The sequence below is a fragment of the Grus americana genome, chromosome 3, assembly GCF_028858705.1.
Source record: "Grus americana isolate bGruAme1 chromosome 3, bGruAme1.mat, whole genome shotgun sequence".
NCBI classification, from domain to species: Eukaryota; Metazoa; Chordata; class Aves; order Gruiformes; family Gruidae; genus Grus; species Grus americana.
Genome location: NC_072854.1, coordinates 113,150,851 through 113,167,873, shown reverse-complemented (window position 1 = coordinate 113,167,873; position 17,023 = coordinate 113,150,851). Strand labels below are relative to the sequence as shown.

Here is a 17,023-nt window from a genome sequence, read left to right as displayed (position 1 = left end):
GGCAAGGGGCCAGGGAGAGCTCGAGGAGCAGAAGAAGAAATCGTGAGCTGCTCTTGGGGAGCACAGGGAGGGAGATGTATGAAAACCTTTGCTGGTCACTGGAAGGTTTAGGACCAGCTTTCCAGCAGGGAGGAGAGCACAGTACCTGCACAGGTTGCTCGCACAGAGACTGCTGAGTCTGCCTTTGTCTCAAGGGCTGGTCACACAGACACCTGTCAGGAATGGCATGCCTGTTGGGAGGCTCACTTAATTAGTGTTTGTGAAGTGCTCTGACAGGAGATGTTCTTGAGATGCCGAGCAGTACTTTAGCAGGTAATGGAGCCTCTCAGAAAGAGCTGTGTTCAACCCACAGCTCCTCCTCAGGCGTTTTTCCTCCAGACAGGTACTGCTGCCTGAAGCAGTCAGACTTCTGCTTTGAGCTGCTGGAACAAGGATGAAAAGCAGGAATATTCATGTCTCAGAGCTATTTGCTTGGTCTAGCAGCCTACCTGCACATTCAGGGACATCATCACAGTGTCTCACAGACTGCGGAGTTGTTGCACTCACTGCCTTATGATGGAAAATCAGTCTGTTGGAATTTAAATCTTCAGCTGCTCCCAAGTATGTGCAACTCTGGGTGTAAAACTGCACCAGCGCTCTGCTCTCCTGCCCCTCTACTTGGAGATGAAGGTGCCAGGACTCCTAACCACCAGTGAATGGTCTACAGCATCTCCTTCCTTCAAACAAAACAGCGCTGGGTGATGTGAGATTGCAGGCACCGTGTTCGGTTGGTTCAAACATTCGGTAAGGCCACAGGACAGTCCAGGCGTGAGGTCTCCCTCCCCCCCAGAGCCATTAGCCCAGCTGATAGCCTTCCTCTCCTGGCTTTCAGTACTTGATCAGTGCCCCCTGCCTGGGGGCATCCTGGGTTTCACCTCTGCCTGATCACGCTCACTTCGTGTGCTGCATGGGAGGGTATGGTTTTGCTTGGAAAGCAACTGAACAAGACATAACTATCTCCAGGGCTGTCTGAGGAGCTGTTGCTTCGCTGCTCGTGGCAAATAAACCAGCCTGCATGGCAGGATGGGAGAAGTCCCATGGGCCCATTAAAGGGCAGAGCACAGCTGAGAGCAATAGGATGCTGTTGGCCCAGCAGTTGCTGTCTCAGGCCACTGGCTTTGCACCCCATCCATGGTGGAGAGCACAGGCAGGTGAAGTGCAGCTGGGCACAGGTGCTAGTGGTTACCACATATGGATGTGCACCTCTCCAGGGTGAGGGTGTCTGAGGACCCAGAGGGAGGACTGCAGCTGTCTGGGTGCTCGTTACAGTGCAAGCTTTTGCAGGGAAGAGCATGGAATTGAAAGCTGGGGGCTGCTTTCGTAGGGACGTAGTGACAGAGGAAGCTCAGTGGCACAGGGAGGTGCAGGGAGCCAGGCAGTGGGATGACCTGCCCTTATGTCAAGAAGTGAAGATGAGACTTGCTGCTGTTGCTGTCAGAAGGAGCAGAAACCAAAGGCCACAGCCAGTGCAGCAGTGGCTTTATGGGGGTGTACAATGTCTGTGGGTGACATGGGGACACTCAGGATCCCCCAGTGCTGCTGCAGGAGGGAGAGGAGAATGAGGTAGAGGAGGGTCATGGCAGCCCTTTGCCATACTGTCCCAAGGGCTGGCCAAGTAACAGGGGCTTATGAAGAGTGACAGCACCCCTTTGCCCCCAGCAGCTGCCGTGGGGAATGTGAGGAGGTGCCACCAGGAGGGACTGCCAGGAGCTGACAGCATACTCCTGTATTCAGCCCGGAAGACAGGGTCCTGCTAGGAGTAGCTGTCTGTCAGAGCAACACAAGGGGGACCTGAATTTGAACATGTTAGATTTAAATTAGCCCTGAAGGGAAAATCTGTACCCAAGGAGGGAAGGAGACCTCTAGCAACAGTAATGCTGCTGTATTGTAGAGGATGATGCTGAGCAGACAGCGAACCCAGCATTGCCCACCTGAGAGCCCACCAGGGTCCATGTCTCCCTCCCCAGACACATTCCCCCAGCTCCTTCTGCACCCATCAATAGACGATGCAGGCTTGGAACATGACTCCCTACGACCTGTATTTTAGATCAACCTGTAGTGCTTCCTTGCAGGGAAGCAAGGTTTTGGCACATTCCCTGCTTTTACCAGCTTTTTTCCCCACCTTTTCACGTAGATTCATTCACAAACCAGCAGTGCTATTGCTAAAGCCGAACCCCGTGGAATGTAAGAACCACCCCCTGCCCAGGGGACGCATCCTTCCCCATCACTGCTCGCAGTATTGCTGGGTTCCCCCAGCCCAATCCCAAGGTCCCAGTGACAAAGCTACAAGGAACGGGCAGACAGCAACATGAGCTTTGCCTTGCACAGCTCTTGGTTTCAGTCAAGGGCAGTGGGACACAAAACTTGAAGCTGAACCCCCTCTTCTTCAGGTCACCGGCTCCTGTTTCTGACAGAGGCAGGCAGCACCACGGGGAGAGATGTGCAAGAACAGGATAAAAGCAACATTCATTCCCCTGTACTCCCAGCTTCCAGGAGCACTTCTGCAAAGGACCCAAACCACCCTGCTGCTTTGTTCTCTTTAGGAAAGCTCATTTCAAACTGCGACCCAAGCTCAGCCCCTGCACTAATCAGACTTTGCTGCCAGGTTGGTGAATGCCCCATTGCATGGCCACACCACTTCTGCCAGTTAGCGCTAGAAGCGCTAGCCAGAAGCCAACAACAGCAGCCAGAGTGGAAGGGGCTGGGAGGAGACTGAAAAAGGGAAGCCACACAGGATTAGAGAAGCTCTGTCAACTTGCTGTGGGCAGAAGCCTTGCTCTAACCTTGTCGTGCCTGTGATTCGTCTTCCTGTCTCTGACTGTGCTCCTGTCAGTCAGCCGCACACTGATCCCAATCTTACATCAGAATGGGGGTGGTGGAAGCTCAGTGGGAACTTTTAGATCATGGCAATTGCAGGTCCAGCAAATGAGACTTTTTGCTCTACCAGACATCCAGGCTCCTGGGCTCAGCTGAGGGCAGCTGCTGGCTGAGGAGCTGAGCAACTCGGGATGGGGGAAGAGGCATTTTTGTGACACAGACCCCAAATCCTGCAACAGGACAATTCCTCAAAAAGCAGGAACCCTTCGCTTCTTCCTTTTCTTTCAGTCTGGGGAGCAGCATCTGGAGAGCAAAGCTGTCCTGGCTATATTGATAGATTTGAGACAAGCCTGCCCTAGCACAATGCTCCTCTTCTTCCCACATGCCATTACCCTGTCCTCTTTATTTTTAGCTCTTCCAGCTGCATCCCAGCATGCATCCTTGTACCAAAACACTCAACCAGAATAAAACCCAATATCCCTTAGCTCCTCTTGCCTGTAATTCAGCCATAGTCCAACAGCCCCAAACAGCAAGACATTTGGCCATAGTTGCTGCAGAAACCCCACAGGAGGAAATATGTTTATAGCACATCAACTATACCATACTTGGTTAAAATTTAGCTACTTTCTGCATGTCAAAGCAAGGAATAGTCCATGGGAAGCAGGATGGAAACCCCCCTCGGGCACAAGCATGCTGTGAAACACGCACAAGTTCTCGCCTTTTCTGAGAATTCAGCTTCTCGGCAGCAGGGCTTGCACTGCCACCTCTCCCACAGGGCGGAGCTGAGGTTCAGTGCCAGGGAACAGAAGAGATGGGACCAGCACAGGCAGCAAGCTTGAGTCCAATACGCAGAAAAAACACCCTGAAAAACTGATATTCCGCCCCCGCCCCAGCATTCAACAGAGGTGGAAAAGCTGGTGATGGAGGGAAGAAATCAAACAGGCTGGAATTTTGAAATACTTCTCTCAAATACATATATCTATTGCCTAAAGGCCAAAAGGGTAATAACACCTACCCCTCAAGTGCTAGCCTAAACTGAAGTGAGCTCCAGTGGTCTGACCGTTCATACATTCAGAAATGCCCAGCTTCTGTGTTTGGCACAAACATTTAATAGCAGAATTCAAAACTCAGTATGTTCCATTTTAGTCTTACGTGGAAAATTAGTGTGGGTGGTCATCTAATTGTACAACAACATGTTAAAAAAAGTTTATTTTACATTATATACATTAGGGAACATATTTCAAAGCATAACCAATCACAACAATAATGCAGGCCATAAATCACTTTAAATTTAGTTTGGTTTTAGTGTATATTATCACAATAAAATATAAAGAACATATACAAAAAAAGGAGTCAAATGTGTGCATTTTGCTAAAACTTGGCATTTACATACTCCATTGGAAAATAGCAATCAAAAACACTTCTGATCAAAACTAAGTTCCTGTGATGCGTAGTAACCATTGTATTATTTGAATGAGGTAGTAACTAAATTATTTTGGCCATGTGTTAACATCCTAAATCAAAAAAAGTATGAATATTTTTATAAGGCCAAAAAAAGTCAAAATGGCAACATCTTTGAGCCATCTCCACAATGTGGAATGTTGCTCCTTTTCATTGTGACATGAAACTATTTAGTAAGATGAACAGTAATACTCATTTCTATCATTTGTATATACTAGTAATTCAAACACCTATTGCAGTGTTACAGCCAGGTACCACTAGTCTGGGTCTGATACCCATCCAGAAAGTATTGTTTTCAAGCATAAAGAAGTAATTGTAAGGAGAGTTTTAATTAAATATAAAAATACAGGTGTTTAACTGGTTTGTTTCACAGAGAAAACTACCCAAATAAACTAAAAAAAGGAACTTTGAAGCCCAAGTCATATCCACAAAGTCACAGCTTACCTTTGTGACCAAATACATCACATCTCAATACATTGTGCAAACATGAACACCAGTGTGTTGCATCAAAATTAAAACAAGATTGTAATCTGATTACAGCCTTGGTTACAATTTCTAAAAGTTAAGATTTATTTGTATTAGTAAATTACATATAATAAAATACAATAGTGTTGTTAAATGTACTATATTTGTTCCTAGCATCCCACTTTATAATAAACACATGAGAAGTCCTTAAAATAGTACCCCGATTTGAATTCTGCATCCTCAGTAACTTTTACATCTGTACAGGTAAGACACTTGTACTTAACAGGAGGACTGCTATCTACAGAAAGTCAGTGTAGGTCTTCAGCAAGAAGTTTCACTGAAAAATACTGTATATGTACAAAGATTACATAACAGTAAATCAAGCACTTCTGTGGTATCATAATGCTTATGTGTCCATACCACAAACAATTCTTGTCTTCCTCTCATACCACAATAAATTACAAAGTAACTGAAGTCGGGTTACTGCAGCTTTTTGTGCAATTTCAGCCAGCCGCAGATGCTACTGCAGCAGGAGTGTTCTCTTGTCTCAGTGAGCCGTCTACTGTCCACTTTTCTCAGTAACTGTTCTCGTGCCCTGCCAGGATATATAAATTGCTGTTGGCTGTTGGGTTATCTGTCGGCCTACTCTCCAGCACCACGACCCTAAAATGAAAATAAAGCCACAATGTCAATTAAGCCTTCATTTAAAAACATCCCTGGATACAACTCTAAGTATTCTTTCCCAGGATCCACCTAACCAGTGGTCATTTCTCTTTACCTGGCTGCCTCTAGTCCAAAAGCCGCTCAAAGGAAGGCCAACCTCAAAGCGAGCTCAGGGTCTTGCCCAGCAAGGTCTCCTAGGATCTCCCACAGCCTCTCTGGGCTCCTACTGCAGTGTTCAGCCACCCTCATTGTGATGTTTTGCCCTCTTTCAGCCAGCTGGAATTTCCCTTGCTGTAACATATGCCCTTTACCTCTTGTCAAGTAGGGGCTTCTGAGGAGGGTCCATCACTCCCCTACTGCCTGGGCTTGTGCTTTCCCGGAACTTTCCAAGACTGAGCCATTAATCAGGCTCCAGTTCTGGAAGTCATTAGTCTGCCCTTTGCCACTGGACATGACAGATGACCAAAGCTGACTCTTCAGTGAGCATTTCTAATCTTTCCCTGAGCCCATGTAACCTAAATCCACAGAAACTTCCTCCAGATCTGAAAGTTCCAGAGACAAAGACTTGCAGGCTGAGAGAGTCCTCAAGGAAAGGATTGCTATGTGCAGAATCTTCTCTCTCACTTTTCTCGCCACCCACTTTTGGCCAGCACTGGAGACAGGAGACTGGGTTAGCTGGACCTCCACTACAACTGCAAAGACTGTAAGGGATGTCCTAGATCAGACCTTTCTCTTCAAAGGAGAGGAATTAGTGTCATAATTCTGTTTCACAAACTATTTGAGGTTTTTTTTAAATCAGGCAAGAACTGCTAAAACTGCTAAATGGACCAGGATGTTCATGACTGAATTCTCCTCCACAAACACCCTGAAGTGAAAATAGATTGTGGGAAATTCAAATCCATCTATTGTGCATTCACCCAAGGAGAGGTTGCGTGCTTCAAAACTATCGCTCAGAAAACCTACCCTCTCCTCAATGTGCTCCACAAAGGGAATGACACCTCATGCCAAGAGACATTCCCTGCTCACCAGGAGAAAGCTACATGCAAGCTCTTATCAGACTGATGTCAGTTTTTTAGCTTCTTAGAACCCCAGTTCCTATGAACTGCCTAGAAGATGACATGTGTTACTGGAAAAAAGGTTTCACAGCTCAAGCACAAAATATGATGGAGCTGCAAGCAAAATAGTATCTGAAGAAATTGGAATTGTTATTTATTGCAGTGTAAAGTCTTTAAACATTGTCTCAGACTTGGGAGACTATTAGTGCAAGCCAGAAATAGATGGAACTGTATTTGGGGAAGAGGACATTATTTTTCCAAGGCAATGATTTGCAATGTCATCCTCCATTGGGAAGTCAGAGTCATTTTTAAATTGAGTTGTGATGTCTCTCAACAACTAAGAGAAATGACATAATAAAGCTGAGGTCAACGCACACCTCACTGGAACAGAGAGTAAAACCCTCAGGTCAGAGCTGAGTATTACTTACAAGTACCCATTACCAAAAAGCTATCGGGTATTGCACACGTAAGGCAGAATCCTCAACCCCCAGCCACCAAAAATCGCCGGTAGCTAGCTGATAAAGCCACAGCACCATTCGCTGCTGTTGATGTTATGGGTAATTACTGGGCTGTGCATCAAGCTTGGAGAAGCAAAACATGGGAAAGCCTTTGGCTGATATGAAGCTCTTTTGGTAGTTCTAAGATGCCACAAGACAGCGAGTTTACTGTGAGTGGCATAAGAGAGAGGCAGTTCTCAAAAGAAAAAATTAAAGCCTATCTTTGCACTTCATATGAATACATTACTGGTGAAACCATCACGTCAGCATGCACTCCCCAGAAGACAAAACATCTGCAGTTTTTGTGGCTGTTACAGAAGTACAAAGTTCGACAGCAGGGCAGAGAAAGCTGAGGAAATCAATGACACTCCTAAAATAGCAGTTACTGACTCGGCAAGCTGGTATGTGATGGGTCAGACAGACATGGTGTTGGTGTCCTGCAAAGCAGATGCCAAAGAACAGCTATGCTGGAAATTATCAAGAGCTCTTACAAGACCTGAACTGTCATGTTGGGAGGACAACTGGTAGAGTTCCTTTCTGGGGGTGAAAGTGAGATATTTAAATTTTTAAGTATATTTTGCATTTGTCTCAAGAAGTAGATCTGGAAGAGCTACTGCAGCAGAGCATCTGAAAGTAAAGATTTCACCAATTTAAAAAAAAGAATGACAGCACAAAAAAGGAAGACACTCCTGGAGGTTGTGACTACAGCCAAACAGGAGCTTGCTAGCACAGCTGAGTACTTCTGGAAGCCCAAAAACACTTTCAGAAGAATTTTTTTAATTTTTTTTTAAATTGAAGGAAGAAAAGTAAACTTGAAGGGCTGAAAGGTAGACACGTACACAAAGGAAAGAGTAAGATGGCTAAAAAAGGAATCACAAGAAACAAGCAAAAAGAACTTTTACAAGGTAGGAGGAACACATGTTATTTTTCTATTTTAGCATGCCATGTTCACTTCTCTTCATACCTGTCAGATCCCAGAAGCCTGAATATCCTTGTATTATCAGAAATTTCTTGTGTGATCTAGACAATAAAAATAAGACAAGTGTTTACATGTTAAATGCACAAGTGTTTTTATTTTGTTTTTAAAATCAACCTAGAGAAAAGAATTGACTGATGTTACCAATTTACTGCTGATTTAAATCAGAGAATTTAATGCAACTGTCACTTTTAAGTGAGATCTAAATGTTTTCTGTAATTCCTGCCACATTATGTGAATTCCTCTGGTAGCAACTGCAAGCACAACAGCAGGGCTCAGCATCTGAGCTACCAGTGCAATTCTCTTTACAACCATGACTGAAATAGGTAGCTGTAAGATTTGTCTCACTCTAGAGTAGATATCCAAAATGGGTCAGGTAAATCACATATAAAATGCGTTTTGTTGAAATTCTGAATCATACTAATGATGCAGTAAGTTCATATTCTGAAAACCTTAACAGAGAAACAATCTAATTTGTGGTACTTATGCCCAACATAGTATTTTGACATTTCAGACTAGTGCAATAGAGCGTTGTTTACTGCAGGTGAATTGTACTTGTGTGATACACCTTTATGCTCACATGAATACCAAAGCACTAAAGAAAACATCATGTGAGTCAATAAAATCAACTGAAGCTCGCTGCATACTCCAAAGGGTATCAAGTCACACCGTGAACAGGCAGCACTCTTTACAGAGCTCCTTTTCTACACAGCCACACTGCACATTCTCGAGGAAAGAAGATATTCTTCTCTCCTTCCGAGATCCTAGTAGAGTTAGCTGACTTAGTGAATTCACTTCTGGCACAGAGAACTTGCAAGAGAATTTTAATTCACAACAATGAAGTTGCCCTCTTTATTACGAAAATTACTTCCTACTTGTTGTGGGGCTGAGTCTGCACAATCTTGGCCCAAATTTTGAGCATCTTGTCTCAGAATTCACACAGTTCCCTGTTTCATTCTTCCCACTCAATCAAACCACTGTGGAAGGTCATGGTTGTGGAAGGAAATAACTTTGCGAGCAGCTCAAATCATCCCCAATTAGACCAACTGTTACTACATCAGGGAATCTGAACCAATAATGTCTTCAAAAGACAAATGTGCTGCAAAGTTAGGTTGGTCAGGTTTTTGTCCTGTGTAATTGGTCCCTACATACTACATAGTATAAAATTCCCCAAAAGTAACAAATACAGTCAAGATCTGAGCTTGGTAATGCAGGTTTTTCATATTATGGAAGAAAATCAGTTGTTTTGGTTTGTCTTCTAAATAGCTGTAGCTAGTAGGACAGCCAGGAGAGATAAGGAATTTAAAAAGGCCTGAGAGCTTAGTCTGTATGTTCTACAGCGAAAAAGTTTTGGGTGGCTTGCTTTCTGAGAACAGCTCGGTTCTGCCTTCTGTTCTTCATTTAGGTGCTGGCTTTGGCTTGACAATAACGAAACAAGCAGACAGCGTTCCTTATGCTTTACGTAAACAATATAAAGCACCCACTTGTGCTGCAGCACTCTGGGGCATATTCTCTAACAATTGGATCAGAGCTACTGAGTGCCAACGGGTGGAGTAATCCACTGAGCCTTGCAGAACGCTGCTAGCAGGAGCCTGGAGTTGGAGAAGTGCCTAGCAGCATCATCTCCTCCTCATGTGCTAACAGCAGGGTGCTGCGGTTCACTATTATGAGTTCTTGGGAGAAGGACAATCATGCCTGGGGATCAAACATGCACAAATGCCACAAGAACCATTTGCAGACTTGGAAATAAGAAGTTATACCAACTCTAGTCTTTGGTCCAACTTCCCACAAAGAGCAGGCTTACTGTCAAGTATAGATTAGGTCAGCTCTGGCTTTGTGCAAATAAATGTAGTTGCGTAACAAGGTAGAATATCTAAGCTTGGCATGGTGTGACTGTATGTGTACCTTAAGATACAATTAGTCATAACAAGCTCAATTTCTCAGCCAATGTGACACTGATAAAACAACTGGTGAAGTTTGCAAACATTCTTTAATAACCAAATTAAAAGACTCATTAAAATCCTATAAAGCATAGCATTTCCACTAACACATAGATGCACAAGGTTTGCAGCAATAAAAAAAAAGAGTTGGGAAGGTACTTATAATGGTTTAACAATGCCTAAAAATCACATCAAGCTAGCTGGAAAAAAAAAATAGGACTACAGGGTAATTCAGAAGAAATCTTTAGGTCAATCTGACATTTTTCTGCTGAGAACGTAAAATACTTATTGTGAAAGCTGGGGACTAAAATCTTCAAAGTACTTGTAAGCCAAGGGAACATGGAAGAGACAAAAAAAAAAAACCAAGCAACTCATTCAACACTGTGATAAAAAGCTAAAGTGGAGTATGCAACCACTGGCAAAGCCCAAATTTTTGGTATCCATGTGTGAGAGTCTGCGGGACTGACACTGGTCTTCAAAGCAATTTAAGGTAAAGAAGGTTAATGTTACCAAGAATTAGGCTTGGATATCTTCTATGGCATCATGGCCTGGTCTCCTGTTGCTTTCTGCTTTTTATGTTAGACTTGACAGGGGCTCTTTTATAGCTTCACTGATTAGTTTGTGGCTTATGAAACATGCTTAGAATGAGACTTCCATCTTCCAGTCTAACCTAGGAAGTTACTGAAATGTTTTGCTCTTTTTCAGACCACAGCATTATGCATTCATCCTCTACTTGGCTTATATAAGCAGCTAGAATTTGAAGCAAAATGCAGTACTCACCTCATTTGATCTAAAACTCCTTCCTTGCATGCCGTGTTTCCAGAATGCTAACACACTGTCTTGTAGACAGACTGGTAACAAAGAACACTGGAATTAGTTTTCAGGCATAATGTCAACTTGTGCTTTTAAGGCCAAAAGCATATGACTGCAATTTTAAAATTTGTGTATGTATGTTTTATTGTATCATGTTCACCCACACACTGCAAAATGTCTCACAGGAATCACTGAACCTGCCTCAAAAGTAGCTGCTACTATGTATTTGTTTAATGACTGCATTTAAAAATATTACTGCCCAACCAGAAAAAGGTTTAAAATTGTCCTTCTGTCTAGCCCTAAAAGTGTCCTTTCCTTTGAACAGGAAACCCCTTCACATTCTAATACTAGGAGCAAATTTATAGAGAGCTCTCTACTTCACAGGCCTTCCCCTTGTCACAAATGTGGTGACAGACACCTACATTTGAACCCTGTGAAAGTAAACAGGGGTATGGCCTTCCTCAAAGAGAGGGCAAGTGTGGAGGTCCCCTGGAACAATCTGTCCCACCTGCATCCAGCATCCTGCCTCCGGGCAGGTATGCAGGAAAGAGAGCAGAGCTCTTTGGAGATATTATCAGGCCAGAGCAGGACACCAGTAGCTTGTTTGTGATGAGCAGAGAGAGGCCTAGACTACAGCATGTGCAGAGGTGCCACAGTCAGCAGCTTCAAGTACATGTACTCCTTCCTTCCCCCCATTCCTAAGCAACAGGAGCCATAAAAGTAATGTTTTCCATGACAATTTTTTTTATCCTTTTCTCAATGAGACATTATGTTTGAAGTGCCTGAAACTTTAAAGCTTCTCCTCAGAAGTAAATTCCCTCCAACTCATTATTTTTGTTTCCACTGTTCCTCCTCTTCTGGTGCTACCCTCCATCCATGTGCACATCCTTCCTCATTCCTCTTTCAAAAGCAAGTGATGAAATCCAGGTATGTAACCACTCAAGAAATGTAAAAACAAATGTATTCTGTTTCACAAATCTTCATTAATTCAGAATCTTCACAAGAAAACAAAATTTATGTAAAGTGTGACATATCATAAAATTTAGTCTTTAAGCTGCTTTATAAAAAATGGACTGCGTGAACACACATGCGGAACACACTCTAATAGCCTGATGTCCTTCTTATATTGAGGCGTCCAAAATTGCACGCAGCACTTGAGGTGGGGACGCACCAGTGCAGTGCAGAGTGGGACAATTACCTCCCTCAACTGGTCAGCAATGCTGTGCTTGATGCACCCCAGGGCATGGTTGGCCCTTTTGGCTGCCAGGGCACACTACTGGCTCATACTCAACTTGCCATCATCCCAAACCCCCAGATCTCTTTCCGCGGGGCTGCTCTCCAGCCTCTTGTCCCCCAATTTGGATGTATAACCAGGGTTACCCCGTCCCAGGTGCAGAGTCCATCACTTGATTTTGTTAAATTGGTTGGTGATTGACCAGCTCTCTAGTCTGTCCAGATATTCAATATTAACATAGAAATCCAACTTACCTATTGATTCAATCTGAAAGTCAAATGTGAGCTCCGATGACAGTTTGCGGCTGGATTTTAACCTGCCTTGCAGATTCACTATTTTTATACAGCCTAGACAATAAATAGTATATGTCAGCCAAGAATTAATCTTCAATATATGACCTAATTTGAAGACAGACAGTATGCACGTTCATGCATAAATATATATTTAGTTGATGCTACAACTTACAATCCAAACACACCAAAATGGTATCTCTTTCCAGCTGTGTTACATGTACAACACTTGTCTCTGTAGTGTCTATAAAAAAATGACAGTGTTAGTTCATAACATAAATTACCATGAAATTTGAAATGGAAGTTCTAGAGATTGAGACAATTTAATGTGTTGGTGTGCTTTTATCTACTTAAAATAATCATCTTACCAGTGACATTTCTCTTCTCTTAGAGAGGCATGTCCACTTATCCAACATGTTGACTGTGACAGGAAAACTGAAGCTGTAATATTAAAGTATGGACTTAATCCAGCCTTTTCTGAGCCATGTCATAAAAGCAAGTTCACATATACATTGTTCTCCCTTTATTTTCTGTTGGTGTCATTTAATATTGCTGTAGCAAAAAAAGGCAGATATTTAAACTGCTCACACTAATCCTGAATGTTTCATTCCATTTTTCTTCTGCCTTTATTTCTAAATCTTGCTAGGGACTTTAATATTAGTACTTAATTCTTGCTGCTATTTTCAGACTTTCCATCCCCAGATCTTCCAAAAATAGGGGATTATTTCCTTCTCCAAACGCTTAATAGAAGGGTTACCTTCCTCTCTTCTGGGTTACAGCTGCAGCAGTCTCCATCACAGCAAACAGGGGAATTTGACCCACAAGTGATTAGTGGACACGTCAACTCAAGAGAACTGTAGTTTTTGTCCATTTGTTTGTTAACATTAAAAACACACAAAAAGCAGCTCTCACTAATTCAGCATTACTGCCAGCAATTCTGTAGGCATTCTTTCCCATAGAAAAGAGAAACTCATTATATCTGTTAGAGATGAGAAATCAGAGCATGTTACCTAAAATACAAAAGGAACTTTCAATTAAATAATAAAATCCATGGTCCTGTTGAGAAGCAAAGAACTCCTCAAGGATGATGGCAGAAATGTGCTCCTTGAGATGGTCCCTCCATCTCTTTTTCGCCATTTGTCTTAGAATGTATACATTTATGATCTTAACCAATTTTTAACGCATGATCTTAACCAAAGGTGGATATAGCAGTGATGAAAGCATGCAACAGAAGGACTGGAGGATATACATCTGTGCAACCACATTACACGATGTGGAAACGTGCCACGCTGGCCGAAGCTAACAGGAGAAGGATGGCAAGGGGAGAAACCCCCTGCAATAAGTCCCTGCCCGTTATTTTTTTTAAGAATGTCTTTATCCGACATTTACAAAAAGAGTCAAATGTCAAACAATGAAAACTATTATTTGATGGGAGCTATCTGAGACCATACAGTACACACTTTCCTCATTTAAAAAACACTGAAAAATCTGTTTCATTGCACTATTGCTCTCCTGCCAGCAGGGGACAGAAATAAACCAAAACAACATGAGTGTTTAAATTAGAGACAAACAAATAGGAGAAAATAACAACATAGACACAACACAAGAACATACAAACGATTCAAGGAAGCTAAAGCAGTGTTTTTGAAAGGCACAATGCAATGTTACATTTTTCACATTAAAAAAATGAACCGTGAAGGGATTACTACTCTTGTATTTACACACTGATGCAGACAATACTGAGAAAAGAATGACAACAGGACATTACAGGTCAAAGAATTTATCTTCAACATGCTACTTTTATGGACTCTATTGAAGTGACACAATTACATAAATAGATGTACGAGTTTGAAAATAAAATGCACTAACTCTGAAGTAGTTAAGTGCATTAATTTGCCATCCACTGATCACTTGTTTTTTGTTAACTATGCTTTAAACTGTGTCAAAATCTGATGCCCTTTTCAGCAGCAAGAAAGTCAGCAGGTGTCTTCCTAGTGGAAACTGTACTCCTTAGTGAATTCCACAGTACACAATCAGCTGGACTCATACACATGCATATATACATAGCCAGCACAGGGCTATGTATAAATTCATCATAAACCAACAAGGGCTCTATCTCTGGTAATAACAAAGTTAATTACTACTACTAAACCTGCAAGCTATGACTGGGGTCAGCTCACTACTGTATCTAGGTTTAGGGGGGAACCTTGCAACTGTAGATAAGTAATTCTCAGCACACTTCCTTCTTAAGATAATTTCTACTGTTGCTCAGATGGTGGCCTCCTCACTCATCACATCCAAACCAGTGATGGACAGGTACTTGGTTTCCTGGTACCAGTGGTCCTAATCCCTTTCACTTTCCATAAACACTGGAAGAATAGAAATATGCTCTCCCTCAGCAGGAGGCTGATAACACCATTTCTCACCACACTGACTTATTGCAGGAGAGCCAAACCACACCTTCAGTGATGTTGAAAGAAATTGCTCAGAGTGCAATTCTATTAAGATCTATTATATAAACAGAAGTCATGGTCCCAGGGTAGAGCTCAGAACAGCACAGTGGGTAATAGTCAAGTACAGCCTGATTTATGGAAATACAAGAAACCACAACTTCATCTTCTGCTATACTCAAAATCTCAAGAAATCCAATCAGTTCAACAAGTAGAAACGTCAAAAAAAAATGCATGTGCAAGCAGGTACAACCAGATACCCCTTTAAACAGAGAACTTACAATGATCACTTAGACTTAATGATTTAGCCATTAGTTTCCTCAGAGGAAAATACCTTTCTAGTGCTTCAGCTATAATAGAAGAGCAAGGAACATTTCTGAATGCAATTACAACAGCACACAAACCTGTTTCTGTAAACCACGAAGAGGTAGAATTTGGGTTGAGTGTCTCAAACTTCACCACCTGGTTGAAGTCTCTTCCTCTACTGACACCGACACAAACTAAAGGGAATTCCTGCTCAGGGACTACCAGCATTTCAAACAATCTCAGCGGACAAGGTACAGGAAAATCTATGTGCTAGATTAAGAAACAAAAAAATAGATATTAGAAGGGAAACAAGTTTAGTCTGAGTTGCTATTAGCTATTTAAACTGTACGGTAAACTTTATGCCATACATTTTGTAACATCAAGTTTACTTCTTCAGATAACAGTAATTGATAGAAGTTTAGAGAGTTTTCATGCCAATTCAGTCAAAGATAGAATGTCTGTCTTCATGTCCTGTGCAGCTGCCCACAGATGCCAAGAGTGCTATACCCATCAATGCCCTCCCTGACTATGGAGTCTCTAAGCCTTGTTTCCCAGGCTGATCAAGTTACAGCAGCTGTCTCTCTAGAAACCTGAGTCCACCCTGACTCCATCTCTTCAGGCAGTGTCAGATGGGGAGGTAAGAAGCAATTCTGGGCACCTCCAGTGCCACAAAGCATAGGCTAAGTGGGCACCTTCTTTCTGGTATCAGAGCAAGCCCACTGTTAAGTCATGTTACCACTCCACTCCGCCATGTCTCTGTCAGCCAGGGTTTTTTACTGTGCAACTAAAAGGCAATGTTCACGGAAAGAAGGGCTTTGTTCTCTAACTGAAGTGCACCACAAAACCAACAACATTCCTATAAATATTTTTGAGTCAGTTAATACATATTACACATTTAAATTACTATTTTCAATGTAATCTAACAGAAACCAAGAGAAAAGTCCAATCACTCCAGAAATGGCCAATACTTATTCTTAACAAATCATTATAAGATAAATAGAACTGAACACAAGACTATTTCACCTTATGGTAATATTACCTTGATTAACATAAATTTTTGCATTGGTTCAACCCATTCTAATAAAACTATGCTAGACTGTAGTGCTCCACAGAGGTACTTGTGGCCTGTGTAGGGATTCCTCACTGCCAAAAAAGGAGAGGTAGAGTACATTAGTCTACTAAGCAAATACAAATTATAAACAATTTCCAACTGAGTAACAGTCCATACACTTTTGGAAAATACCCACCACCACTCTGATCTTTTATATAAAGGAAGCTGCTTAAAAGTCAACATCCACAGTATGAAGATGGTGATAGTGAGCATGCTGGAGCAGGGGCTGTCCTTCCACTGGGCATGAACAGCTAGTAGCTGGTGCCAAATAAGCCATAATAAACATGACTCTTAAGAGCACTGTGGTATGTTTCACCTCTCCAACTCAAAATAAAGTTTACTGTAATTTTTTTAGACTGATTGGTGGGATTTACTATTTTAGATAGTCTTAAAAAATAGGTGACTCCGTACACATACGAAATATATTGCTCCACCATGTTGGTTTGTCTAAGCTATCTCCAAATCATCATAAGAAGTTGTTAAAGAATGGCTTTTTCTATGACACATAGTTATCCAGCAGGCATTGAACTGGATAGCGTCAGTGTCACTTCAGAACTGCTCGGTGGCCTTCCAAGCACTGTCACAGTGAAATCCAGGAGCTCTACATTTCTGGTGAACACTTCTAGATTAGCTGGAAATTCAGGTTTTTTTAAAGTGACATCATTTATTTCCATTAAACTGTTCTTCTTCTATTGTTTGTCAGAACTCAATTAAAAATTGGAAGAAAACAATAAAGTTGCAAAATTGGGCACTGTGAAAACTTTAGTTCTATAGTATTGACAAAATTTCACTCCTGAAGCACTGCCAGTCCATTAGGACAAACAAGTGTTACTTTGCACTTTATACAATTACATATAAAGACCAGATTTTAAAGTGCAGTAAAGTGACAGTGGGCCAACAGGCAAT

The 17,023-nt window shown here is 42.2% G+C and overlaps 1 protein-coding gene across 9 annotated transcripts in view; it reads right to left on the bottom strand.

The window, feature by feature from the left end:
- Window positions 1-3,945: 3,945 nt before the first annotated feature.
- MAP4K3 (mitogen-activated protein kinase kinase kinase kinase 3) overlaps window positions 3,946-17,023 on the bottom strand; it is an 87,890-nt gene continuing 74,812 nt past the window's right edge. For 7 of the 9 annotated variants that reach the window (XM_054818843.1, XM_054818847.1, XM_054818842.1 and 4 more), the window contains 7 exons: window positions 16,046-16,149; window positions 15,105-15,276; window positions 12,426-12,494; window positions 12,215-12,307; window positions 10,694-10,764; window positions 7,962-8,017; window positions 3,946-5,445 (listed from right to left, as the gene is read on the bottom strand). In XM_054818843.1, the coding sequence (XP_054674818.1) occupies window positions 5,358-5,445; window positions 7,962-8,017; window positions 10,694-10,764; window positions 12,215-12,307; window positions 12,426-12,494; window positions 15,105-15,276; window positions 16,046-16,149 (653 nt within the window). In that variant the 3' untranslated portion in view covers window positions 3,946-5,357. Of the gene's footprint in view, window positions 5,446-7,961; window positions 8,018-10,693; window positions 10,765-12,214; window positions 12,308-12,425; window positions 12,692-15,104; window positions 15,277-16,045; window positions 16,150-17,023 lie in introns of those variants that run through there. The other 2 variants (XR_008576188.1, XR_008576187.1) reach the window with 2 other exon arrangements.